General features: G+C 36.9%; 1 protein-coding gene across 12 annotated transcripts in view; it reads right to left on the reverse strand.

The window, feature by feature from the left end:
* Nucleotides 1-27,458, reverse strand: part of TRDN (triadin) — a 232,438-nt gene that overhangs the window by 78,077 nt on the left and 126,903 nt on the right. For 10 of the 12 annotated variants that reach the window (XM_086744402.1, XM_086744409.1, XM_086744408.1 and 7 more), the window contains 5 exons: nucleotides 21,593-21,628; nucleotides 18,246-18,299; nucleotides 4,813-4,845; nucleotides 4,677-4,709; nucleotides 3,422-3,448 (listed from right to left, as the gene is read on the reverse strand). In XM_086744402.1, the coding sequence (XP_086600528.1) occupies nucleotides 3,422-3,448; nucleotides 4,677-4,709; nucleotides 4,813-4,845; nucleotides 18,246-18,299; nucleotides 21,593-21,628 (183 nt within the window). The remainder of the gene's footprint in view (nucleotides 1-3,421; nucleotides 3,449-4,676; nucleotides 4,710-4,812; nucleotides 4,846-18,245; nucleotides 18,300-21,592; nucleotides 21,629-27,458) is intronic. The other 2 variants (XM_086744412.1, XM_086744411.1) reach the window with 1 other exon arrangement.

Genomic DNA, 27,458 nt, shown 5'->3' on the forward strand with positions numbered 1-27,458 from the left:
AAACCAAACCTAAACCATGAAGAAAACCTGCCTGCAATAATATAAAAAAAATGAATGCACGTAAAAGCAAAAGTAGAAATTTATCAATAATCCGTATTTTCAATAAATTATAGTTGAAAAAATAGATGATGTAAATGCAGTCTGGACTTCCATTTATATTGACATAATGTAGATCAAATTAGTGATTTCTATGGTAATTTTTTCTCTGATACCATCACAAGGTGTTTGGAATCAAAGGAGAGAGAGCTTAGCAGACATTGCTTTGTGCTGAAAGTAGCCAGGAGAGCAATTCATCAGTCAAATATTTCTGTAGTCTTGATAGTTGTAGGCTACAATCAAATTTGTCAGAATATTTTTATCCCAAAAGAGTCAGGTTGTGTAACTAACATCCATATGAGAAATATGCATTCCAAAATGTCACTGATTTTAAAGCTATTTTGAGATGTTTACTCGATGTGAAGGAAAGCTAAAAGAAATCACTGTGACTGGAGACAACAAACACTTCACTCACTGAACCCTGAGGTCAAAGGCAGGAGCTCCTCATCATGACATCACTAATATCAAGAAATCATGAACCTAAGAAGTGTCTATTATGGTTTAGGAACTGTTCTGTTATGTGGAGGAATGAAAAAAATTCCCTGACATAGTGGCATTACAGAACCTTTCATGAGAAAATGCAACAAAGCTTCATATGATCTTGATAGCTCATCAGCAGTACAAGCTAGTGGGAATGGCCCAGACCTCCTTCTATGCCAGTAGATTAATTTTTTTTTTTTTTAATTACCAAGTAAGAGAATTTCATCAAAAGCCTTGCTTGTTTTCAGAACAGGACTGTTTGTGTTCCCTAATTATGCTTACATTTTGCTAACTACGTTGCACCCAGAGAGCTGCTAAATCTAAATGGATTAAAAAATGGGAAACAAGTAAATAAAGAACAGCAGTAAAGAATAAACAAATGCAGATCAAAAAGCAATGGCTTTGTTTAGACTTAGTGAAAGGTATAACTGTTAAAGACTATAAGAATTTGTCTGTTATCATAAAAAAATAAGTAGTTAGAAGAAAATAAGAGCATTCCTTTGAGATTCTTAGTAAAAGGCAAAAGGAACAGCTGTAACATTTTAATATAAACATAATTTTCCCCTGGAATACAGGCTATATTTGAGTTTCAAAACTGGCAACATAAAGTTAAATTTAGATCACTTGTTAACAAGTAATTTTTCAGAAATTAACTATTACTCCAGAGTTTTTTTTCTGTTCAATGGGAATTGGTGACTGATTAAAACAAAACTGTTACTTAAATACTGGAGAATAATTTTGGGTTCAGCATTAGGCTGATCCTACAGTAAAACTGAGAAGGCTGAGACCAACATTTTCAGTTGTGAGATTGCTCTTTTTTTTCAACAGAAATAACAGAATTATTCCTGTTTTATGTAGTAGAAACCTACAATGTCCATTTGTCCTTAGTGAACTGTGAACTCCCTATAAAATTTTTTCAAGTGCCCCTTAATGTAATAACTCATAAAGAAGGGTTTGCTTCCATCCTGCAAAATGCTGGTGACATGATGAAGACCTGTTGCTTACACAAATGTTTGCTTCTTATCTAAATAAATACGAAATATGATATTCAATAAAGATTTGAGGCTACTCGGAGCAACACAGCATAGAGGTAAAAGTTCTGTTGTTTCAAAACCCCAGCTAGGTCTGTTTATAAACTTTACAAGTGACCTAAACAAAATAACTCTTAATAGGTAAATAATAAGGGTAGTTACAACTCTTAAAGGATAAATATAATCAGTGAGAATAACCATTTCAGAAGGTATATGACAACCTTTCCCAGTAGTGGCTGAAGAAAACTTTAAGTTTGCAGAAAGGGACTTAATTATGCAGGAAACAACTGCTTCATTTATTTTCAGACCCTGATGGACACAGGCTGGGCAGCAATGGATTCACAGATGTTGACATGTTGATTTCATATGCATAGTAGAGCATTGCAGAAAAAATAATAATGTATCAAAAAGATTTGCTCAGAGGTTTCAAGTAATAGGGGAAAGCTGTATTCAGTCACCCCATAGCAGCAAGACCACCTTTATTTTCTGCTTTGGCTGTCTAGAATTTGCTAAAAATGCAAAAACTTTATTCAACGTACTTTTTTTTTTTTTCCCCTTTAGGTTCTCTGTTTTCTCTGGTGGGAGTATAAAGAGAACAAATGACTAAATTACTCTGGTTTCTGTTTTGCTCAATGCAATTAGCTGCAGAGCAATGACAGCATTATGAATCTAGCCCATGAAGCAGGGAACTTAAAAACATCCAATAAAGGGAATAATGTATCAGCTTTGATTTCCTTACATTAATCTCCACAGCTGCAGTTCTGCAGCTCATCCTCACGCTCCAGAAGAGCACTCTACTGCCTTGCAATTCAGTCTGACTACTTGTGTCAGTATTTACCGGTTGATGTGAATGAGGCTTCAGAGATTAACTCTAAGGTAAAGCAAGATTCTTGAATGATAGCAGGGTATTAAAATCTAGAAATTCTCATTTCCCTGCCTTTGACTTGTGGTGGACAGCTTGGAGATGACAATTCACAAGTCTGAGTAGTTGATATGTGCAGTCCCTTTTTTTTTTTTTTTTTGAAAGAGAATGTCTGTAAGGCAAGGTGGTCATTGGTATGAATAAACATGGACTGAGAGTGAAGCGCAGTTTCTAACTTGTCATCCCATTTTCCATTTGTGTATAGGATAAAACTAGCATCTGTAATGTTCTTGAATGCGATTCAGAGCTAGTATCTTGCATTGTATGTATGTAAAAAGCCAGCTCAGACACTGACACAAACAATTTTAAATATTTGGTCAGCTTGAACTTAAGCCCTTGAAGTTTCTCACCAGTCCCAGTTCCTGTGCCTTCTGAAAAGGAGCAACCTTTGGAGCAAGCACTGGTGCTCCCACACCTCCCACCTTCTCACATTGACAATTCATATATGAAGGGAAGGCAAAACCCCTTTCACTAAACCTCCCTGTAAAACTTCCTGGACTCAGTAAAGAAAACTGCTGTCCAGTCACTGGATTTGTGCTGCAGCTAGAATGGCAAAAAGGGTAATATTACTCTTTGTGTCATGTCTCTGTAGAAGATTGGTTACTTCTCTGTTCTGCCTTTCACAAAAGACTTATGGTTTGAATAAGGGTTAGAAACTGAATTTGATATAGTTGGAGAATTACTGTTTGTTAGTCTATGGACAAAACCACCTGTTTTCTAGAGGTGCTTTGAGGTGCTGCAAAGAAGGAGCCATTATAATTTATAAGGTCTACTTTGTTTTATATAAGTCACACCTGTTAGCAGTTTTATCACAATAAGCTTTTTCATTAGCAGTAGAGTCAACCACAGCATTCTTCTATTTCAATTTTAAAAACAAAATAAAGTTTCCTACCTTTTGACTTCACAGTTTCCACAGATGCTGTAAAAGAAAAGAAAACATTCCAGGAAACAGATTTTGCAAGTGCATTAATAAATTAGGATTGATCCTAACACCCCTTCCCTTGGTCAATATGCTACATATCTATGCAGAGCAGGTATTCTTTTTTTTTTTTTTTTTTATGCAGAGGAAAACTGAAACACACATATATTGTTTGCTTGGGTAGTCTCATGGCAGATGACTAATTAACCTGCAGATGAAAAAGCAAGAAAGCAAGATCAATAGGTAAGGTATATATGAAGCTTCAATAGCTTCACTATTTTCAAGTAATGAGGATGAGAGAAGGAGTAAAAACAAGTTTCAGAATAGATAGAAATCTCCTTTTACCGATTTCAGTGTTTTGGGGAAGTTAAAGATTTTTTTTTTTTTTTAGTTTCTTGAAACCTCAAAGCACAGAACTCTTCTTATATTGATAGAGGGGAATATCCACTTTCAAAAGTCTTCCTTCAATGTATTTTTTTTTCAGTATATTTTGTTATTCTTCATAATTGGGATAACTAAACCCAAATTAATCAACATACCACATTTCTCTTTTTCCATTATTCACACCTCCATTCTGAAGCACTGTGACAGGTTTTTATGCTATGGAAAAGGACATAGTCATTTTTCTATAAATTGTCTACTGTAGGTATTTTTTCTCAGAATCTATATCTGAGAAAATAGAGTCATCTGATGAATGAGTCATCAGCCTTGGCTGTAAAAAGAATTTAAAATCTTTATGCTCTCCCAAATTTGGATAAACTGGAGAAGTAGATTCCAGAGAGCAATAAGAGCACCCAGCTACAACAATAAAATACATGGGCATGAGTGCTTAGGGTAAAAGAAAAATAGAACAACCTACAATTTTCCTCCCCTTCACACTCTGAAGCTCCTGTTTTGTGTTTTGTTCTTCAGTTGTTGCATTTATTACTGTGATCTTCAAGCAAGCCCCCTTCCTCCCTGAAAATGTAAATCTTTTCAAGGTTGAAAAAAATAAAAATAATTCTCATTACTGTTCTCAGTAATATTTCTTTAGATCCCAGTTCCAGAAGACCAAATGGCTGCATGGTTTCTCCACAGTCACTCCTTTACTCAAGTATCTTTAATTAAACCAGCAAATCTTTATCTCTGGCTTCACTTTTTTTTTGGTCCCTTTATCTAATCCTGTCTTAACTTAAAATGAAACTAGATAAATGAGACTCTAAAACTTACTGTCTTGCACAGGTCTTACCATGTACTTTTACTTCTTTCTTTGCTGTTTTGGCTGTAAAAACAAACAGACAAAAAGTAAATACTGACTTCTGACATGAATTAATTTAAAACATTAGGATAGTTGAAAAGTAAGATTAAAAGGGGAGAATATTCACCAGTTTCCATCATTTTTTCTTTCTTGTGTGGTTCTGAAAAACAAAAAAAAAGGAAGCAAGTATACTTTTCTCTTCTTGTAATGCTTTGTTTAGTTGCCCTGGACAATAATTTTCCTGTTACTAGCAGCAGTTCGATGTGGCACATTCATTCCTTTAGACTCTCAGTTCACGTGAGCCCTTCCCTAATTTCCTGCATGGCAAAATAAAACCTTTATAGTTGTCCTCAGTCTCTTCAGTGGTTTTCAGAATGTGCAAAAAGAGTCAGATTAGCTGTTAATAATGCGAACAGCGTAGGTTAAAATGTCTGGAGTTTTATTTCAGGATAGTCTAAATGGAGGTGTGTGAACCAGCTGCCTGTGCCTCAGGACACCTGTGAGATGGTCTTTGCCTTTCTTCACCAGAGGCACTGCAGAATAAGCAGAGCATCCAGCTCTTACCTCCGGCTGCTCCCGCTCTACAGGCATGGAGAAGGGGAGGGGGTCCTGGCCATGCTTTTACATGAATACACCGTGTGAGGGGAGCCATGGCCCACAGGAGCTCATCACCAAAATGAGATCTGGAACCTGAAAAGCTTCGTCTGCCTAAACTCTGTATGCTCTGGCAAACTGTGACTGGGATTTACAAGTTTTTAATGGTAGTTTCTGTAACAGCTCTTTCCGTCTTGCCAGGATGTGCTTCAAAACCCTCTCAGAAAAGGAGTAGGCGGCCTAGCAGAGGGAAGAGGGAGAGACTGAACCTGTCTCTCAGAAACGGAGTGTGAGCTACCAGCCAGGGCTGACGTTCACTGTAGCAAAAAAATAGATAAGCATTTGCTGTCTGCAGATCATGTCTGCAGTTGCTTTTAAACAGCATATGGAAAGGCTCTGCTGTGCAGGTTTGGATCTACATAGGACCATTACCTAAATTCAAGAGTATCTGAGCTGACTGTTTACAAGATAAAGGCAGTTTCTATTAAATACGTGCTTGTCGCTTACTGGTTTCAGGTGATGATATTTTCTCCATGCTTATTATAGGATAAATTTATAATAATGCTGTGGTATACAGTTGAGAAATATTAATGTTTAAACAATTTCCACTCTAGAATCAAGATATAAAGTTCCACGTTCAAAATGATTCTGAATGTTGTACCCTCGCTAAAAGCAAGCTTATCCTTAAGTTTGAGCTATCCTTGAATTGAATAAGCAAAAAGGAACAAGAACTGCGAATAGAAAATTAAATATGTTGATAAATAATATTAATGAGTAATATTAACATTAAATATTAATTCATAATCAATATTAATACTGAATGCACAGTGGACATCTAAAAGAGGTATACTCCATGCAGAGCTATGCAAATAATTGCTAATAGAAAGGGCAAGCTGATCTGAAATATGAAAAAAACCCACAAGTGCTAAGTTTTAAACAAAATATGTCATTGTTCCATACTCCCACTCCCAGTAAGACTGTTTCTAGCAACACATGTAGTTCTATCTGAAAGAAAATATGAATTTGTCACTGAGTTTCTAAATCTATCTAAGGAGCCACCTTATATATATATTTTAAAGCAAAATGTAGTTTCTAAAATAAAGTTTTACTCTAAATCCTTAAAAAAATACAATAATTTTTTTTTTATTTTTTGTTTTTACCAAAAATATGTATGAATTTAATCACAATTTCATAAGCAGTATCTTTCAGTCAAAATGTACACTTTAAAGCATCAAGACTAGTTGACTCAATCAGAGATCCAGCTTTAATATGGTTATATAAAGCACAATTTAATGTATTTATTATATAACATGCATGTATTTGAATCATCGGTGCTTTATTGTATATGAGACATCAGATTCGGTAGAAATGGTCATGAAGCAGGTTGATGTTGTCAAAGCAATAAGCCAGGAATATGATTGTCCCAGTAATATGGAGACAGGATGGAGCTAGAGGGTGAGTTGGCATTAAAGACTTTATTGCCTGAATAAATGTTATATTTTCTTAATGACATCCTGCCTTGGGTGGCAATCCTAGTATAGGTCAAGGAGAAGAAGCATAGCAAAAAGTAAGAGGACAGAAGTTTAGGACTCAGTAGTTTGGCTGACTCAATTAGCTTAATCATAACAACAGCTGCAACTTTAGTTTCGTGTAGCCCAAGTGCTCTTCAGAGTATCCAATTTCATGTAGATATTTTAGGAGTCATTCTGTGAAATGAGAATTTTGATTGGGTTTGGAGTTTTTTTTTCCTGTTTCACTCTTGCTCAGGACTGCTTCCTGGAAACTGAAGGAAATGTAATTGTGACTTTAGTAGTTCTGAGGCAATTATTTTTCCCTCTAATTTTAAGATGTGTCAGCTCTCATGAGATCAGGGAACAGTATGACATTAACAACACTGAGCAAGTGTTTTTGCAAAGTATAAAATTTTCCATTTATATAGCTTTACTTCCTGTTTTTCAAAACTGCAAACATTAAGGTAGTTCTACAGAGCTTCTTTTGTAGTTGTTTTACTTCCAGAAGTGTGTGAAATATATCCTTTCCATGGGGAAAAGAGAAAAAAAATTGTTAACATGGGATTTGACATCAAATAATTCTGGTGAAATCTGACATTATATGAAATTTAAGGTGATTCATGTTCTGGTATTTTAATGGATTGAAATGAAACCTTTCAATACATGAGCCATAAACATCAGTAAAGTTGAGACCTAGATCTTTCCTTTTTGCTACAGGTTATCATTGCTTGGTCTCAATGTCTTTTTTTATATATTTCTTTTTCTTTTTCTTTTTTTTTTTTTTGTTACTAATGAGTAGGTAGTATGACACATGAGAGGATATTGCCAAATGTAGACACATTAGGCATTTGCCATGACATTTGTAATTCTTTTTATCTTTAACCAATTTTGTGTTCGTATGAGACTATACAAAATGATTCAGGAAACTTTTACTGGTAATGTATTATTTTTCTACCGTGCATGGAAATGAGATTTGATTTAGTTTGACATTTCACCATCTTTATAAGCTCTGATACTTTGAAAAAATGGCTTTTCTTTTTTATGAAAATTGGTAAAGTTAAGTACAACTTGCCCATAAAACAGTATAAATATTTTTTTTTGGTTACTAGTGACATACTCCTAGACACCCGTGATGCAGATGGGAGACGGAGGAGAACCTGAATCTGCCTCTGCAGCTCTTCCCTAAACCACATTCTTCCCTAAAGTGCAAATGGTGCTGAAGAGCATCTGCCACATTTGCTGTGGTGCACTTTAGTCTTTACTACCAGGATGAATAGTCACAAACTTGACCCTCTGCCATCTGCCAGGAGAGAACGTTATACCCCATCCTAATTTGTGTAGCTGTGCGTGCAAATATATATGTGTGTGTATGTGCACGTGTTATCTCCTAGTTCAGATAAACCATTCATTTTGATGAAGTATTCAAGAAAAATAAAAATTTTATATGGAATTACACAGTTTGAGAAAAAGTTTAAATAAATGGCATTTCAAGTGGATTTTCTGTTCTGTGGTACACACCACACATTAAAAAACCACCACCATTCTGTTTGCACTCCATGGCTGCATAAAACCAGTGTTTTCTGTACTGCTGTTTAATTTCTGCCACAAGTTATTTTGATGGACCTAGTTTTATATTCATTAAAGCCTACTGTTGTCTTATTCCATGCAGTGTCTTGGATACTTAAACCTTTAGAGAGTAGAAAGCTAGCCTGGTGTTACAGTCTTGTAATCTTGGTTTTATAGACTTTATGCCTGTCATTTCCCTTCTCAGACCTTCATATCATGTTGGTTAATTAAAACCAAGTGAGACAGGGTGGTAAAGCTCTCCAAGATATCCTTTCATTAAGAATATTGTGAACATAAGGAGCTAGATACAGAAAAGGCCCCTTTAGTCCTTCCTGTTGAAGGGAAAGTTTGTGATATGAGCTCAATCATGTTATTAAACCCGAGATAATCCACATGAGAAAGTTTTGCATCCAACTAGATTTTTCCAGTTCTGCTCCCAAGAAGTACTTGTCCTGCTATATTTGACTGCCATTCTACTTACTGGATCAATGTAGAAAAACTCACTGCCACCATACGCTTTGATTTATAAAAACAATGGAATGCACAGATATATTTCTTTCTGGAATAAGGATACATCAAGGAAACCTCTTTGTGAGAACATGCCACGCGTATACCTACTTGTCTATAAATAGACGTCTTTTAAGGGGGGTAACAAATACTTTTTCTGTTGGATTTTTGTGAAGAAAAGGAAAACAGGAGACAATTCTCTGTATTAACATCTTTGTATTAGAATTCTGCTATTTGGGAAATATTTGGGAAAAACATTGTGCAAAGAAAAGAAAGAAAAGAGGCCTGGATGCAAGGCTTTCAGTCCAATCTATTGAGTCTGTAGCTTTTCTTCACAGGCAGAAAACAATGGCATTAAAACTGAGGATGGAAGTCTTTACCCCGAGAAATGTCTCAGGATCCCTGAATAAAGTAGAAGCCACCAAAAGATGTAACAATTTTTATGCAGAGGAGTATGCTTTTGTTTAAGCATTTTATATTGGAGGGTTAAATACTTCGGTGATTTTGCTTAGCAGAGTAAATAAATAAATAAATGGGAGGCGGGAGATGGAGATGCTGCCTCATATCCAAACACTTGCTTTTACTGATTATGTAAATAAGGTCTTAGCCTCATTTTAATAGAGCTCATTTCTTGTTTAATACAGCTCATGCATCATTCTGGATACATGACTGAAACTCAGACAGGAAGCTAGTATTAGGATAGACACAATCAAATTGGCCAAGGTCCCTGATTTTGGGTGAGCATGATCAGTCCTCAGAAAAGGCAAGCTAGACACTTGTGTTTTCAAAATCCTCCCACATCACCATCTACCAGTTTTGCTATTCAAGTCTTTTTGTGGAAGAGGCTGAACTGGTCATACTTTGGCGAACCCCTGTTTATGTTTTAAAGGAGTCAACAGGCTCTGCCTTTTCCTCAGAAGGTCTACACAACCAAAAAAAAAAACGAACCACCTTCTTGAAGTTAGAATAGCTGTAACAGTTCATGATTTTCTGGGTTATGTGGACATATTTGAATATCGATTGCTAGAAACCTTCAGTCAAGTCTAATACACCTTTCCTTGCTCATCAGCAAGCTAAATAAAAATAAAGAAAAAAACAACAACAAAAAAAGTTATCAAAATGCGTTGAGCACTGTCCCTAGGATGTGAGACTTAGAAACCAGAGTCATTCTTAGATTTCAGACTCTGTTTTGAAGATGATGGGATCTATCTTCCCCTACTTGAGTGGGCAGAAAGTCTATCACCCCTTTTTAGAACATCAGGTTGCATTAACACAGAGCGAAAGCAAACACCTCTTTCCACAAGGCTCCAGTATAATTATACTGAAGCCAAAGACAAAGCTGTCTCACAGAAAACAGACAGGTGCTTTTTCCTCTACAGAGCTCAAAATGCTCTGTTAGTTACTGCAAAAGTTGAGATAGAGAAAAGGAACCATCATAAGGAGGAAATGGAAAGAATGCAGGTTTCTGATATTTGTCCTGCCAGCCTGGCAGAGCTCCTTTCAATCAGAAGAAAAACATTCCCCAAGGACTCAAATCACAGGCAAATCAGTTGCTCAAGTCAGCACTCTTGAAGCACATACTTATGTAAATATAGAGTATATTTGATCACTCCTGGGAAAACAACCCACTTTCATGATTTTTGCCATATGAGAAGGGGAAGGTGTGGGTCTTATGGTTTCCCATCAGAAAGAACAGAACCAATACACAGTGCACATGTATTCATGGACCACAGATGCCTGATTTCTCTTTGAAATAAAAATCTTTTTGATTTAGAATCCTTAAAAACAAAATTAGGTTAACCCTACAATTCTGACTAGCGAACTGTCTGTGTTCAAAACTGATGTACCACCCATGAACAGCACTCTATGAAATCCTTACACGTTATGAACACAGCCCTTGTGAAAAGATCAGTTCTTAGTGCCTGTTGCTAGCACTGGTTTCTTTCAAGAACATACTAACTTCACTAGTTGCAGGATTACTGGCATGGCCACTCAGACTAAGGCTCAGCTGGCAAAAAAAAAATGTAATTTAAAAAAAATGTTGTGATTATTTAATGCAGAGAGCTGGTGCCTGCCAGTAGATCTTTACCTGTGAAAAAGCTTAAAATGTATTTCCTTTTAAATAGGGATCTGAGGAGTATGTCCAGCCTTTGAGGACTAAGATGACTAAACTGCTCAGATGCAGAGTATTTCCAGTCAATCCCCAATGAGTAGAAGGACACTATATTGTATTTAGAAAAATGCTGTGTTGAATCACATGTGGTTGAACCAGGAGCACCTCTAGGGAGGCATGTCTACATCATTCCAGGTGGAACTTTTCAAAGGAGGGCCACAAGCAACATGACAAATTACTGAGCATGAGATGAAGTGCTGCAGCTGTGTGCATGCTCATAGACCACAGCAAGGTGAAAGAAATTAAGTTTTCTTAAGAGTCCCTCATTGTGAGGTAAAATAAGTCATATTGCTTTGTAATTGATTTATGACAAGTGTGTACCCACTGAGGGTGGTCATAGTTTGGATGGAGTTCAGCCATTACTATTTTGTCATGTTTAACTTGTTATACTCCACCTTCTTTTGACAAGGGAAGGACTTCTGTTTCAAGCTCTGTAATATGAGTCTGGAACAGACATTTCAGAAGGGAAAGAAAACTTTGAAGTAAATACCAGTTCTAGATTTTGCCTGTCATTAGGAAAACATGATGTGCAGATTAAATTAGCTAATTCAGAAACAAAATTAGTAAACCCTAAAAATTAATGCAATGTGATCCTAAAGGAATAAATTTAATTTCAAGTTAAAGAACTTAGTACAAGAGCTCTGACTGTAGGTGCTGACTTAGAGCTGGGTACTGATTTCAGTTAGCCCAAAGGAGTAGGGTAGAATGAAATAGTGAGCAAAAGCTTTGGTAAATTTGCTTTCAGAGCACAAGTCAAAGGTCACGCGTGTGGTCAAATATTTTGAAAGGCTTCTTTGACTGCCTTAACCAGGACAAGCAACTTCCTCAGAGGGTATTTGCAGAGGCAGCCTCGTGAAGGAGGACACTGACAGAAGGCACTAGAAGTGTGCGGCTCAGACAGTCAATAAAATGCTGGAGGGAGTCTACCGTATGCATGAAATAAACCCAGGAACTGCTGTTTCTGAAATACGTAAAGCTCCAAACTTGGGCGCTCCAAGGAGCTGTTATAGAAGAGAAAAACCATCAGATTACTTGTGGCACTCTGCAGACTAAAGTGGTACTATGTGTTGGTAATGACTTGTTTTATACTTATGATACTAGACTGTAAATTCTTAATAGAGGATCTTTCAAATCTGTAGTTGATGTAGACCTGTATGATGATGTGAGAAAATTCATATTTAAGAAACATCACTATGAAGCATATTGTGTTTCCACTTGCGCTCTCTAAAATATAGCGCTGCCATACTCAAGAACATCATAAATTTTATGGTATAGAAAACTCTAGTCCACAGCACTGCTTCCCTGAAATTCAAGTGCATTTTCATAGTGGTCTCAATGATCAAGATGAGGCCCACTTATTCCCTTTCTAGCAAAGCCAAGGTGGTACCACTTCTAAAAGACTAATGCCTAGGAAGGTAATCAGGTACATAGCACATGTGATAGTCTGGATTCCAAAAAGCTAAAGCATGAGCTTAAATGCTTTGCTGACTCAAGACAGAGTTAAGTGCTTTGCTGAAATTGGGCCCAATTCTTGCCAAAAGTGCACTTAAATCATGACACAATTTCAGGGCCATGAAAGATTGCCAGCCTCAGAACAAAACACCTTCAAATGCCTTTTATGTAAAGAGCAGACACATACAGTCCTTTTAGCTCTGATTTATCTTTAAATAGCATTTAACTTTGACCCTCTTTTATTCTTATTATTGTTACTTTCATGTATTAAATAATTTCTTTTTTTTTTTTGTAGTTAACTTGCTCCCCCTGCCTTGCTTTTAAAGTAATGCCATTTTTGTGTTAGTAATACAACTACAGTAGTTTGCTACATTGCAATACAACAATACAGTACTTCGCTGCATTGCATAGACTGGACTGTGGCATTTCATATCTAGTAACAATGAAAGAAACAAGGCTGCATTTTTAGTACAAGTGTCTTCACAGTTCACTATGATGTGAAAGGGAGGATAGGGAATTATTTTTGCTTTCTATGATGCTGAAGCAGAAGATACTGTAAGTAACGTATAAATGCAACAGTAGTATGCCAGGCTATGAGACTGGGCATTTCAACACCCGAGCAAAAGTAGCAAAAATATCCTGAATTCTGGGCCATTTACTCAAAAAGATTTTTAAAATTGGTAAATAAAAACTGGATTTCAGATTAGAAAGCTTAGTGTAAAATAAGCTATTTCATGCTCTATTTAAATAAATCCTGTATTTCATCCTGAAATCCTGAAAGAATTCAAGGTTGTAAAGTAAAACTTCTAACATTGGAAAATTCTTCCCCTTTCAGGGTATATATTGTGACATAAGTCAAAAATCCATTTTTTTTTTTCCTTTCCCATTCAGTTAGATAATGATCCTGCTTACATAATCCTGCGGACAATTTAAGATCTCTCAGTCTGCAGTAGTTTCTCAGACTTGAGCTGGGATGAAAATGTCAGTGGATTGGAATGATTTGCAGAATTCGTTTCCATCCGCATAATAGATTCCTGCAGATATTAAGAAGTGGCTGAGTGATGGACCACTGCAGTAGCAGTGAGGTTTTAGCTGCTGAGGGTATAGTGCATTCCTGGCAGACCAGGAGCAGAGTCAGCTGTGAGGCTTCACTAAGCCTGGTAGGAGCTCTCTGGGACAAAGAGGTGAGGACAGTTTCTCCTGTCCTTCTACAGGTTGTTGGGGACTGAGATCAGATCATTTCCACCTACTGTGCAAAGACAGCCAAGCCTGTATCTCTCCCTTTAAAACCAGAAAGAAACTGAGTAAGTCAGAGAAGATACAATATTTAACTACCCAAAGAGTTAAGGTGGGAGAGAGGAAGAATTATGCTAACCCTGACTGAAAGGAAAGCCTCTGTGATTTAAAAGGACTATAGAATCATCCTGAACCTAAACCCAAGGATCCTGAGTGGCAGAATTGATACAGGTAGGGTTTCTTTATTTTGTTTACCACTGCACATTCACCTACTACCTGAGTGAAGATTTATTTCATCCAGAAATAAATTGCAAAGCCTATCCTTATGCATGCAATAAGTTACCTCTGTTGCTTGTCCCTGAAGAGTTAAACTGTAAACCCAGAAAATAAACCCTGAGAGTGGCTGTGTTTACATTATTAAAAAGTCTGAGGGAGTTAACTTCAGGGACTAGAAAACTAATCAGACTATTCCAGCTACCAGAAAAATTTTCTTGGTAGCACCTATACCACAGAAATACATTCAGAGGTGCTGACCAGGAGCATAGGCTGCTTATAAAGAGAAATGTCAGGGCACATAGAGGCACTCAGACATAAGGTTCTGAAGAGGCTGCAGGATGACAAACTCTACTAGGGCCATGTCCGCATATGGTGAGAGAGAAAGAGAAAGAAACACTGAGAGAGATTGTGAGAAACCCGAAAAAGAATCCATCATAATTTTGCCTGTTCCACTGTGTTGGTAAATTGTTCAATAGATGTGCTGAATTTTGTTAATCTTTTGTAACATTTACATGATTTTAGCGTTCTTTCTATGTATTTGTGTCCTATAGGTGATCATTAAAAGCCAAGCCATGGGCCCAGCTCCTTGATAAACTTTTTCTCCATTTCAAAGCATACCTGCTGTCCCATAAACTTTATGTTATTTCTTCCTTTTTAAGTAAAGTAACACTGATTATACCATATGGCAAGTACAAAGATTCTTCCCTGCTGCCATTTTAGCTGCTGTTGTTCACCTTGAACCAAGAATTAAAATCATTTTTCTGTTAAGTAAATACTGCCCATTACCAGTAGAACCAGTAGTTCTTTCTGCATTAGGCAGACTGATCTGAACTTCTTCAACTGATGCACTGAACAGGTTTTTCAGTATTCTATTCAGCATTCTATTACTCTGTACTTGCCTCATGAACTCATTTCCTATATAATGTCCATTTTTTTTTGTCTACTTCTTAACAACAGTGAAAAGAAGAAAAATCAGAGGCATAGTAAAATAATAATTCCAGCACAACTGACAGAGACGGTTTGAGAGATTGGATGCAGCTGATATTCGAGCACTTAAAATTGGCTATTTGTCTGTCACACTTATTTTATTCTTTCTGGGTCCAAACTAAATTTCATTGATTTTCAAGGGGGAAATGGTGCTCAAAATGAGTTTCTCTTATGAACCCAAAGGGAGCAAAGAATAAGATTTTTTTTTTTTTGCGTGTATGTGAAGAGGAAGATGGGAAAAATTAGGCATTTAAAATCAGCAATTAGGCAGTTAAGTGACATCACAAAATCTGTTAAACATACTGTAAAATTAAAATAAAAATTGCAAGACCATTCCAAGGAAATTCTGAGCTGCAATTAGGATTTAATTTTTACAGTGTTGGAAAGAGTTAGATCTGATTTTTAAATCAGGCAAATCATCAGTGGGAAGCACTATCACTGTTGCTTAAAGAAGGTGTTGCCTATAATGTGAGGTTATCCCATGAGAGGGACTCACGGAGGAGCTGTTCCCATCCCTGACCCTAGCTAAGGGACTGTGTGAGGTTCCTTGCTGCGTGCTGGGGAATCCAGTCCATGGGGATGGGGGTGGTGCCAGAGATTTCACTCCCTGCCACCTGTCCTGCCAGAGGATGGTGGGATGAGACAGGTGCTCAGCACCTACACCCTCAGCTCCAAGAAAACCTCCAGAGAACACACTGGGTCCAGTACACACGGAGTGCCTGAGGAAATCATGTGAAAGAAACCTGTGCCCCTCCTCAGGACAAAAGGATAGACAGATATTTTGTAAGGCTAGGTCACTCTCAGAGCTGTCATGCTGGCACAGCTGGGGAGGAGATGCACCACGGTGAAAGAAAAGGAAGTGGCAGTGGGGTTTGGGATGGGGACATCATAAGACAGTGTAACTGAAGAAGACTAGTGTAATGAAATATCCTCAGGTCTGGTTTCTCCATTCACTTGCATGTATCTGTGAAACTATTCTGCTTTAAAGCCAAATCTATTCTCTCTAGCTCTGTGTCAGATGGATGCTAGAGAGGTAATTTTTTCCATTTAGAGAAAACATTACATTTGAAAATATCAACTTTGAAAATCATGTAATACATATTCATTGAAGCTGGTTTCCTCGAGGAGCCATCAGTTTCCAGACGCCGAAGCTCATAGACTTCCAAATTCCACATTCACTTTCTTTGCTTTCTCCGTATAAATACATGGAGATAAAAATAGTGCACGGGGTTTTCTTTACCAATGACATTAAGACCAGGAACATATGTGATGTAGAAGCGCTAGAAGATGACCAGCTGTGCTCTCAGTCTGTTCAGTCTGTTAACAGGACTAAACCTTCAGCTTTAGGCACTCTGGGGTACAGGTTGTGATGTAATAAGATATGTGGAAGAAAATGAAATATGAACTTGGATAATGTATTTAATTTACTGTACTAATAGGCAGTAGTCTAGGTATGATGTTGCCAAACAAGCATATTTAATATTTTGCTATGGTGAGTTATTCTGGGGGTAAATTGATTTTCAGAGAACAGTGCCATTTGGGGAGGGGAAACAAAAATGTAGAAGTCAAAGCCTACTGCTCTTTATCACTTTTAAGGCAAACTAGTTATGTAGAAATGTGTCAGAACAGACAAACTAATTTTATTTTTCCATAATAAACCATGCCAGTTTTTCTCCTTCTCTTTATCTTAAGCGGGGTAATGTCATCCACCATTCTTGCCAACAAGCAGACTCACTGGAATATTTTTCAAAAATGAACACAAATATTGGATGCAAACAGGTGGAATGAATTAATTATAAGCATATGGTTCTAACATAACGATTTCTGCAGTGTACCGTCGAGACATCTAAGGATCTAGTTATACAATACACTTTGGCAATAAAGCTGCCTTAAGAAATTGTCAGTTACATGGCTTTGAATGTTTGTGGAGCCAGACTTACTGAAATGATCCAGACTGGACACCCTGCCACACACACACACACATTTCTATGACAGTTTTTAACTCTACGCCGTGGCAATGGTGTGCTTTACACAGTTCTCCCAGTTGTGTTAGCACAACTGAACACGGCATCAAACACAGCAGACTGGGCCTGGGAGCATTGGTGGGGAAATGGCACCTTTTAGGCCAGCTTCACACAGTACCTCATACAGCTGTACAATATGCCCTAGGGTGGCCTATATCAACTGCAATTCCAGGCTGCAAGTTCTATTGTGGTAAAGGCAATTGAAGATGTTCCTGGCTTGCACTGGTCCTTGACCAATTCCAAAGCTCCCCTACTGATGCAAGTTATTATTCCCTTATTCAGTGGAGGAGATCTCTGAGACAGACTTGAATTAGGCCTGAATTAGAGAAAGACAACCAAAAAACAATCTTAAAGTAAAAAACAAAAACAAAAAAAAAAAACAACCCAGGTCCACACAGATCCAGCCACATACAGTGGGATCAGCTGGAGGCAAGAAGCAGCAGGAGGAGTGGGCTGGTCACTCCAGCAACGCCAACACTAAGTACAGCTCAACAGCACAGAGCCCGGTGCAGCATCAGCCGCCCTACTTTAGAGTGGAGTAAAATCCATTTTCACTGGAATTCCTGGATTTTTTTGTTAGTTACTTAAATTGTAGTAAAACTACAAATATCCTGAATAGTTAGATTGTTATTCATTATATTGGGTTTTATTAAATTCAGCAGAAATGTGATGTGGCATTTTTGAAGATGACTGTGAAGCAAAAGAGATCAGAAATCCATAAAATCAGTAGATTTTTACAATCCAGTCTAAATTCAGATATGAATTTGTGCCATTATTTTATGTTAAATAAGTTTGCTTGTCTTTTCAGTGCATATTTATGATTATTGAAGAGCTCCCTTTTTGTAAAACCTACTGTGAGATCAGCACTTTGAAAAATCAGATCCCCTTCTTGAAGAGCTAGAATACAGCTTTACATGGAAACTAATTTCTGTAAATATTGCTTTTTAAATGAGTCTTTACATTCTGATTCATTTTTGGATCTCAAGCCCTGCAGAATGGCCCAATATGACACCTCATAGCTGCCATGAGAGGAAGCAACCATAACGTTAGAGATCAATGCAAAATGCTTTTGTTCTTAGCAAAGGTTTCACATACACATTATCACAATAATTTAGCACAGACAAAAAACCCTGAAAGAGTGTCATTTGTATAATCCACCAGATGGTGCTATGATGCAATAAACTGGTTCAAGAATACAAGAAATACACTAAATGTGAACGTTTTACTCCTTTACCTGGTGCTGCTGCTTTTTTGGCAGCTGGTTTGGCTGCAGGAGCTTTTGCTGGCTCTTAAAAAAAAAAAAAAGAGAGACAAATTAAATCAATTACCTCAAAGCATTATATCTTAAATAAACCACAGAAATCTGAGGAAAGGTTTCCAATGAGATATAGCCTGTAGCAATTTTTTTTTTCACTGAAAAGTTAGACAAAGAGATTTCCCAAAGAGAAAAGAGCTGAGTTGCCTTCAATAAACTCAAAGACATCAACAACTAGCCAGCCGAAGGGCTAGTAAACTCTTACTGTCAGGCACTGAGTCACTTAGCCTTTTCTGTCTAGTAATTCAATATCTATTGGCAAAGCAGAACAAAGCAAGTATCGAGGGGTTTGAGCATGGCCTCTCCAGTCAGGCAGCAGCTCTGGGCTGGGAGCCTCCACATTTGATCTTGCAGCTACGAGAGCAGAAAGTCTTGAACCAGCCTACTGCAGCTAGTGAGGATTCACTGCTACGAATTCAGCAGTATTACTTCTTAGGATCCCACAGATATTCAGGGTGGCATCCTTTCTCCTAATCTGAATCTCTCCCTCATAAGAAAAGATGAAATCACTTCTGCAAAGTGCATTCACAAACATGGCTACACCAGGAATCTCTCTCCATCCTGAGGAATGGAGGAGCATTGGAAGAACAATTTCATGTTTAATCCTGTAGTTGAAAGAGTAGCTCCTGGCTTTTTCTAGCAGAGAACTAGGCCCTCTCAGGTTATTTAACTGTAGTTCTGTTCTTGGTCTTCTCAAACTGAGAGGGCTGTTCAGGCGAGAGAAGAGAAGGTCCTGGGGAGACCTTATAGTGGCCTTTCAGTACCTAAAGGGGGCTTATAAGAAAGATGGGGAGAAACTCTTCAGCAGGGCCTGTTGTGATAGGATGAGGGTAATAGTTTTAAAATAGAGGGAGGTAGATTCAGACTGGACATAAGGAAATAATTTTTTACAATCAGGGTGATGAAACACTGGAACGGGTTACCTACAGAGGTGGTAGATGCCCCATCCTTGGAAACATTCAAGGCCAGATTGGACGGGGCTCTGAGCAACCTCATCCAGTTAAAGATGTCTCTGGTCCTTGCAGGGGGGTTGGACTAGATGACCTTTAAATGTCCCTTCCAACCCAAACTATTCTATGATTCCATGAAACACTGAAATCATCCTCTTTTTGCTGAGGTGGGACATTTCATTGCAGAATACACAGCCCCGACAAAACTTGGGGAATCTCAGCCCTGGATAGAAGAACCTAACTAGCCTACTGTATTTATTTACTCTTTACTAGTGTTTAGTTAATTGTTTTTATCATCAGGAACTACTAAACCAGACTGTACTTAAACCATGATAATTTAACAAATACCGAGAAGCTAAAATCCACTGACTTTCACAATGGATTTTTTAGTATCGACTAGAAGATCCTCTAACTTAAAATTCACATTTCCATGTTGTGAGAGGAAATAATTAATCATTTTAATCACAATCTGATTTACAGAATGCCAAAAAAATGTTAGTTAATCCTTCACATCTGTCACTGTGTTATTACAAAGAAAAAGAATACGGCTAAATCAGGAATGTAATTTTGAATTCTTCCCCTTCAGTCTTTTGAGAAGTTCATAAAAGATGCATCAGATTGTCTTGTGAAACAGAATGAAAACAAAATATAGTTTGCATGTGTGGGATTGTTTTGTTTCCATCCATTTAAAAGTCTGCAGCAGATAATTATATCCTAACTTAGTTATTATCACAGCATTGTAATTACTTGGGGAGCTCACCCCTCCTTGAGGGAAATACGTAGAAGACCTTGAATAGTTTACTTAGTATTACTTCCTGGAGTGCCGCTTTCTTATAGAAGACCCAGGAAACCCAACAAACATTCTACAAGTGACAAGATGGACTTAATACAAAACTGCGGGACTCCTGCATTTATTCCTGTCTGAGCTCTCAACTAGAGCTTACTGGCCAGCAAGACTTTTTTTACTTTTTGTTCTTAACATCTGTGAAAACAAATTAAGCTACGATTTTTTTTTGTTCTACCAATATTTTTATTTTCATTTAAAATATTTAATTTCTGAGCAACTGAAACAATTTTAATGAAAGAAAAACATTTAAAGTTAAGGATATTTTTGACCAAAACCTTCTGCAATTTATTTATTTATTATTTAACTTTTCAGTAGCATTGAAGCAAAAGTGCTAAATGTTTTAAACTTTCTTTTGTGAGCATATGCTTTTTAGTTTGTAATTCACATATTACTTCAGTGCTAATGACTCTGCATCTTTATATGAACAACTTTCAGGTCAAGATTTCACCCTGCAGATTTCAGTCATGCGATGAAACTGGGAAGTTTTGCTGTGACAGCTGCTTGCGAGTTCTCCCATTAGAGTGCCTAAATCAACAGATCCTTTAAGACCTGCTTGCAAACAGGTAGTTTTTAGTAGGCATTACTTGTAAAGTAACTCCATTGGATCTTTCATTCAGTGTTTCTGCAAAATGTGAGTAGGAAACCAATGTATAAGCTTTTCTTGATTACCAAAAGAAATATTTTAATAAATTCCTGCAGAACTGAGGATGACAGGGGATTATTCTGCCATACCGGTTGGGAAAGATCCCATATGGATATGGGAGTCTGAGATTTCGAAGCCCTATAGTTTTCATAATTTTTCTTATATACTGTACTTCCAGAACAGAGATCTGAGCAGATGAAGTCTTACTAGTGAAACACTCCTACTGTCCTTACTGTGTTGAGGCATCGATGATTGCAAATTTGTAGAAAAGGCATAAGAGTTCCCTTGTTAACAATATTACGTTCTCAGAGCATTTTTCATTTATTTATGCAGGAGAGCCCAGCCCCTACCTTTCTTCTGCCTCAGAAATTTCTCACTGTCTGAATCTGAAGTAGCTAGACAGGCAAGGCCCTTGTTCTGCATTTGTGAAGATAAATTTGGTGGTCCTCAGCGTGTTGGACTCTCAGTCTTCTCACCCCATTTACCAAAATTGCTGCTACTAAGAGCACATTCAGCTGAGACCTCATTTGACATTTCCTTCTCCATGAAACCTTTGGTTTTTTAAGACAGTGATAGAAAAGAGGGGAAGGCAAAACTGTCAGTCACAAAGAGGAGTGTGGAATTAGAAGCAGGATAAGAATGGATTTAGAAAGCAGGAGGCAGCTGAAGTCTAAACATGTCATCTTCCAATTATAAATGATGTAGCTACTTTCTTCTTTGTATTTTCAACAGTTCAATAACTATTATTCTGGATTGTTGAAACATGCTGTTTGAAACTACATGACATATAAAAGAGATCATAACCTATGGCACAGTAGTTTCTTACTTTTGAATTCTTTGGACACAGCAGCTTCTTTTTTATCTGTAAGATATAAAAACACATAGGCATAAAAACATAGTTAGGAAGGACATGGGTAGATAAAACACTGCAATGTGTGCTTTAGAAGTGAAACAACTTAATTGCTGCAAAGTGTATTTCAATGATGCAGTGAATCAGTTCATGGTACAGTTTCACTAATTTAACCTTAAGTGTAAATGCAACAAAACCTGTATGAACGTGAACATTTTTCTTTAATTTCAGTAAAGTAATATGTGAGGTTCAATGTGCAACTGAGTTACTGTAACTTACATGTACTAGCTGAGCCATGGTTGCTCACCATGTGCACATTATCAGGCTGCAGAAATGCAAGGGAAGATGTGCTAGGAGCCTAAGAATGGAGACATGTAACTAAAGGTATTGTCTTCCTACTATTGCTAGGAATCATACAACTGAGGCTTGGTTTGGAAGGCTCCATGTAACATCTAGCCAAAACTCCAGCTGACACTTATTTCCCACGTGCCAAAACAAATGGAAGATTTACAGCTCAAGAGAAGAGAGAAAATCCGAGGCATCTCTCCAGTCCAGCCTGGAGGAAAAATCCCTGCTTCTCCAAACTGTTCCCAATGTTCAGTTAGAGTTCAAGCTAATTAATTTCTTTCATGTTTTTGAAAAACAGCACACATAGGACTTTTACCAAAACTGAGCCAACATGGAGTAGCTTATGAACCTGAAGAAACTCAGTCAATCCTACATATGGACCATATAAGAGTAGGCAAAATGTGTCCCTGGTTGATTTGAATAAAGTTAAAATAATCCAGATCTCTCAAAATACAGCATGGCCAAGCAGCCTTTCTTGGCAGAGAGACTGTTCAGCCTCGTCTTCAGTTAAGGTGACATTTTGTGCCACGTTTTTGTAGGACTTTTTTTTTTCTGATGGCTGAGGCAATATTATTAATCTTTACTAAGCAGATGTAAGTGGGCAGAAATACTCAGTGATAGCTTCTCTCTCCATTGTATTCTTAGTTCTATTCTACCTCAGGGCTTTTGTCTGACTACAAAAATCAGCCATTTTTATAATGGCCTTACATACCTTTTACACTAGTCTCACCTGCACAACTAAGAAATGGCTCATGGAGGTCCTGGGAGATAGGAAGCAAAGAGATGCATAGAGTAGTGGTAGGAGTTTCTCCCATGGATGCCTATGAGGAAATAAACATCCTCTCTAATGATCTATAGTGTGCCTAGAATAGAGGCTGGATAATGCTTATATCCACAACATATATGAATGACAAATTAATTGTGCTCTTAAACACTAATACAAGAAATACTTCAGGGCAGAAAAAGCCAAAATAAGTAGTTTGCAAAACCAAGACTCTCCCATTACTGATAATAATACAAAGTTGCTTCAGTTTCTGTTGCTCTCTAAATTGCTGTGAAAAAGTTGATATGAGATAAGGTAATGCAAATGACTGCCGACTAGTCTAATAAAAAGTCTTGAAAAATTCAGGGGAAAATACATTTCTATTTGGGTGATATGTTGCTCTGAACTGAAATATTTCTAGGTTAATCCTCTGCTTCCACTAACTCTCTGTGAAAGCGTGTTTTGCAGGCATTACTTCAAAGTATGATAATTACCACATTTAGAAGAAATTAATCATGAGGCAGCTTTCAGTCATGTTATCTGGCTGAGGAGTCTATTGAAGCCTTCAAGAAGTGCCTATTAGTTGCCAGATATGGAAATTTTAAAAGGTATATATTGCAATGATATGAATCATTTATCACAATAATCTTCTATTGCTGAAGGTTATTAAAAAATAAATAAATTGGCAGCATCATTTACAATAACAGACTGTATCTAAATAAAGCCCTCAAGTTCTTTGTTTCCTTTTTTTTTTCATATAAGTCATCATTTATTAGGACAACACACTTTAACATGTTTTAGAGCCATAATTTATATTAACAGGATCAATGTATTTTTCCATCATCTGAAATACACAACATATAATAAAGTCTGAGTAAATATATGGATAATTTTTCCAGTAAGAAAATCTTATCATTTGGTGTAGTTTTGGTTTGTTTTGGCTTGTTTTTTTAAGAGCAGAAGAATTACGAATAGCCAATTCCAATAGCACACGATGATATGAAAATGTAAATGTTTTTACTCTTAGGCTATTCATTTCAAACCAAGTTGCCTAAAGTTTGATTTCTAAAGACACGCTTATGCAACTGGGCTGGAATGATTTACAGAAAATTGTCCGGAGGAGGTTTTGTAGGACCTTGAACCATGGAGCTTCCTTTGAACGCATATAGCATTTACATCTAGGCACTTCACACTTGAATGAAATAGATGACCTAACTACAAAGATCTGAACAACTAGTAGATCTCACAGAAGGAGAGAAAACTGATCAGGACTTCTGAGGTCCCTAAATGTAGCTATAAGGCACAACTAGCATGTAACTAAACAACTCAAAGTAAAACAATACCAAAAATTAATTGAACAATGAGTTACTTTAGCGTAATTATAGTCAATGACCATTTTGATTTATTCATTTTTGTTTTGCATAGGTCTATGGTTTAAATTTTAAACTGTGGGAGTGTGGTTGGGGAATGGATCTTGTATTACATCAGGTTTTTATAGCTATAACATCTTTTTCTTAAAAACAACAAGCTCTCTGGCCTCTCAGCGGGTCTGTTTTTTTTTTCAGGTTAGTTAGGAAGAGGACTTTCCAGAAGAAATTAACTTTTTTTTCAAACATCAGTGTTAGACAATATATGAACATTATCCTAAACACATCTTTGTCAATCAGCCTAGGAAGTATACCCTCCAGAACTTTAGGCTATTTTATCTTTAAAAATTTACTTCTGAAGTCTGGCAGTAGGAAAGGCAAGTGTATGGCATGAGAATGATGCCCACACTTCCTGGGAGCAATGTTACTTCATTAGGACCCATATAGCACATGAACATCAGTCTGGGCGCTCTAGCAGCCTTGACCAGCAGTGCGGTCAAAAGCACTGTGACTGTCCTTGGTACTGGTGACAGAATTTGTTCGTATCCAACAACAGGGAATACATTTTATTGTCAAGAAAAGCCCCAATTCTACAACAAGGTAAAGCAATAAACAAAATAAACCTGTAGTAGACTTACTGTGGGAGATAGACGTCAAAAATTCAAAACTTACTGTAGGAGATAGACTTCAAAAGACTTCAAAATCTGATGCTTCTGGTAATTTTGTGCCCACTTGAAGCAATCAGAAATTGCTGAGAACTTATTTGATACTCAGGTCTTCTTAAAAGTCTTATGTAGACCACCCAAATACTGAGCAATCCGAAGTTTTTAGATACCGCTCACAGCCCTAGCCACGGGCTTTTTAAAAAGCACTTGTAACAGACTTTAACAGGCTAAGCACCATAGCTAACAAAACTGTTTGTCAGCTATGGAGGACTGTGAAGCATCCTTTTCTTTTTACAGTTATTCTCAGGGCATGTTTGAAGACAGTTGTATTCTAGTTTGTATTCTCAAAAAGCAAGCATGGTTATACAAAACTCCCCTCTTCCCAGGTGAATGAAGAGGTTTTTTTTTTTACTGGCTCTTGAAAAATATTAAAGTATAGTAGAACTTTAAAAATGGTTTTATTAAAAACCAACAAATATTTAAACAAGCATGATCTGACTTTGTTCTTATCTGTACAGGCTAAAAGGATCACTTTTGAATTCAAACTAGGAATGAGCATTTGGCAGCCAGCACAGTGAATTTTTCCTCAGTGAAACAGCAAAGCAGTACTTTATTCTTTTGCCTCTTTTTAGCACACAGCTCAATCTTTTCCTCAGGCCTCGATCAGCATTCTTTTGAAGTAAATTATCAGTACACAGTAACTGCAAATGACATCTAAACTACACATGGAGCAATAAAAAAAAAATCCCTCTAAGCTTATATAGTGCTTTTCATGCCAGTGAGTCCCTGGGAGGTTGGTAATAAGCCATTAGACAAGGATGCCCCAGTGCTCTAGGACAGAGTGTGGTCGTTTGAGTTTAAACAAACTTCCAGCATGGAATATTTCAAACATTGCTCTGATGTGAATTCTAGATCTGGGGTTCACAACACTTTTACTCGTTTTTTTTTTTTTTTAGCCATGGATTTATAATACAGTGTACATTGTACATTTGAGAACAGATCTTCAGTAGCTCCATGCAATCTATAATTTGTTTTGTATAAAAATAAGTTCAGGAAAATAAATAGGTCTCAAATTGTACTCTCTCAAAAGGCTTTTCTGTGCTTTTTCATCCTAGAATTCTCTCACTTAGATATATATGTGTATAAAAATCTTAAATTAAAAATGTTATTCAGATAAATGAATATTTCAGAGACAATACATTAATAGCTCTGCTAATGATGCACTGTTTAAAATACGTGCTTAAAACCACTTTTACTATCAAAAGCATTATTTTATATGTTATATCTAAAACAACATTTCTCTTTGGAAGCTTACCAAAAAGCATGACAGTAATATCAAATTTATGAACAGAAACTGATTTCAGCATCTGTTGGCCACCACAGTGCCTGAGCCGAACGATAGCTAATAACCTAATCAAACATTGTGTAACCCAATAGCTAAGGTTAAGGATGATAAGGATTCAAGGACTCCTCTGTACTGGTTGATCTGGACTAAGCACCAAGACCCTGGGGAATTACTAGATGCCCCTGAAAGACATGATTCACTGAATCAAAAACTAAAGAGAAATTTACAACATTAAGCAGTTATTAAAGGAGGAATTCTCATCCTAAACCTCAGCTAGCACTGACCATCTATCTTCTCTATCCTTTAGCTGATGATCATGTACTAGAATGAGCTTAATCAAACTGCACTGAATGGCTAATGATCTACACAGACCCACAGAAAATAAGTTGTGTGATGAAGATGCCTCACACAATGTGACCATAGCTCTACCAGTTCACTGAAAGAAGAATGTTTCTAATCAGACTTACAGAAGTCTTGCATCATTGCTTGGCTCTTACCATTTGTTTTGACTTAGGTATTAAGTTCATTTTGTAATTAAATGTAGAAGAAAAAGAGAAGATGGCAGAAAAAATTAATAGAACCTTAAAAAATCAGAGATAATTGAAATTATATTTTCCAATGTCTTGAAGTCAAAATTGTGCTGGTTGGCCAGGAAAAAAAAAAAAAAAAAAAAAAAAGGATTCTGGCTGTTATTACTGACCAAAGCAAAACAGAGAGCGTGCTTTGGGAGCTTGGTTCTGGCTTCACAAATGCAATACAACAGCAGAGCTTTTAAGACAATGCACCTTACAAGTACGACAGCTAATGTTCCTCTGGCTGCCCTGAGCAAGAGTTCACAAGAGTGGAAATAAAAAGGATAGCAGGTGGCATCTGATGGCTGAGAATTTCCATCATGTGAATGAAAAACATAATTAAAGTCGCCTAGAGACCAGTTTCAGTACAGCCTGCTCCCAAGCCAGCAGATGCACCAGAATTTAAAAACAATTTATTAAGTAGCAAGATTTGCAGTTAATGTAATTTACCATGGTAAAAGAGCAAGACACCCCAGATAGCTACACATTATGAAGAATGAACATAGAGTAATTTAAGTGGCATTTTCAAACGTCCTATTGAAATATACTGTGGTCTAGCATTTCTTTTTTTTGTTTGTTTTCTTGAAGTTCTTAAAACTTATTTCCACAGAATAGTATTGATTTAAACTAATATTCCAACACTCTGAGAAGTGTTTAATTCTTTCTTTGAGAATTTGTTTCTCAGTTGATTTCTAATTTATACTATTTTTTATAATTTTGCACAAATTGTATGGCATTAATTAATTGTCATCTTACTACATCTCAAAGCTTTTGGGAATATT

The sequence above is a fragment of the Chlamydotis macqueenii genome, chromosome 3 (genome assembly GCF_036417535.1).
Source record: "Chlamydotis macqueenii isolate bChlMac1 chromosome 3, bChlMac1.mat, whole genome shotgun sequence".
In the NCBI taxonomy this organism is placed as follows: Eukaryota; Metazoa; Chordata; class Aves; order Otidiformes; family Otididae; genus Chlamydotis; species Chlamydotis macqueenii.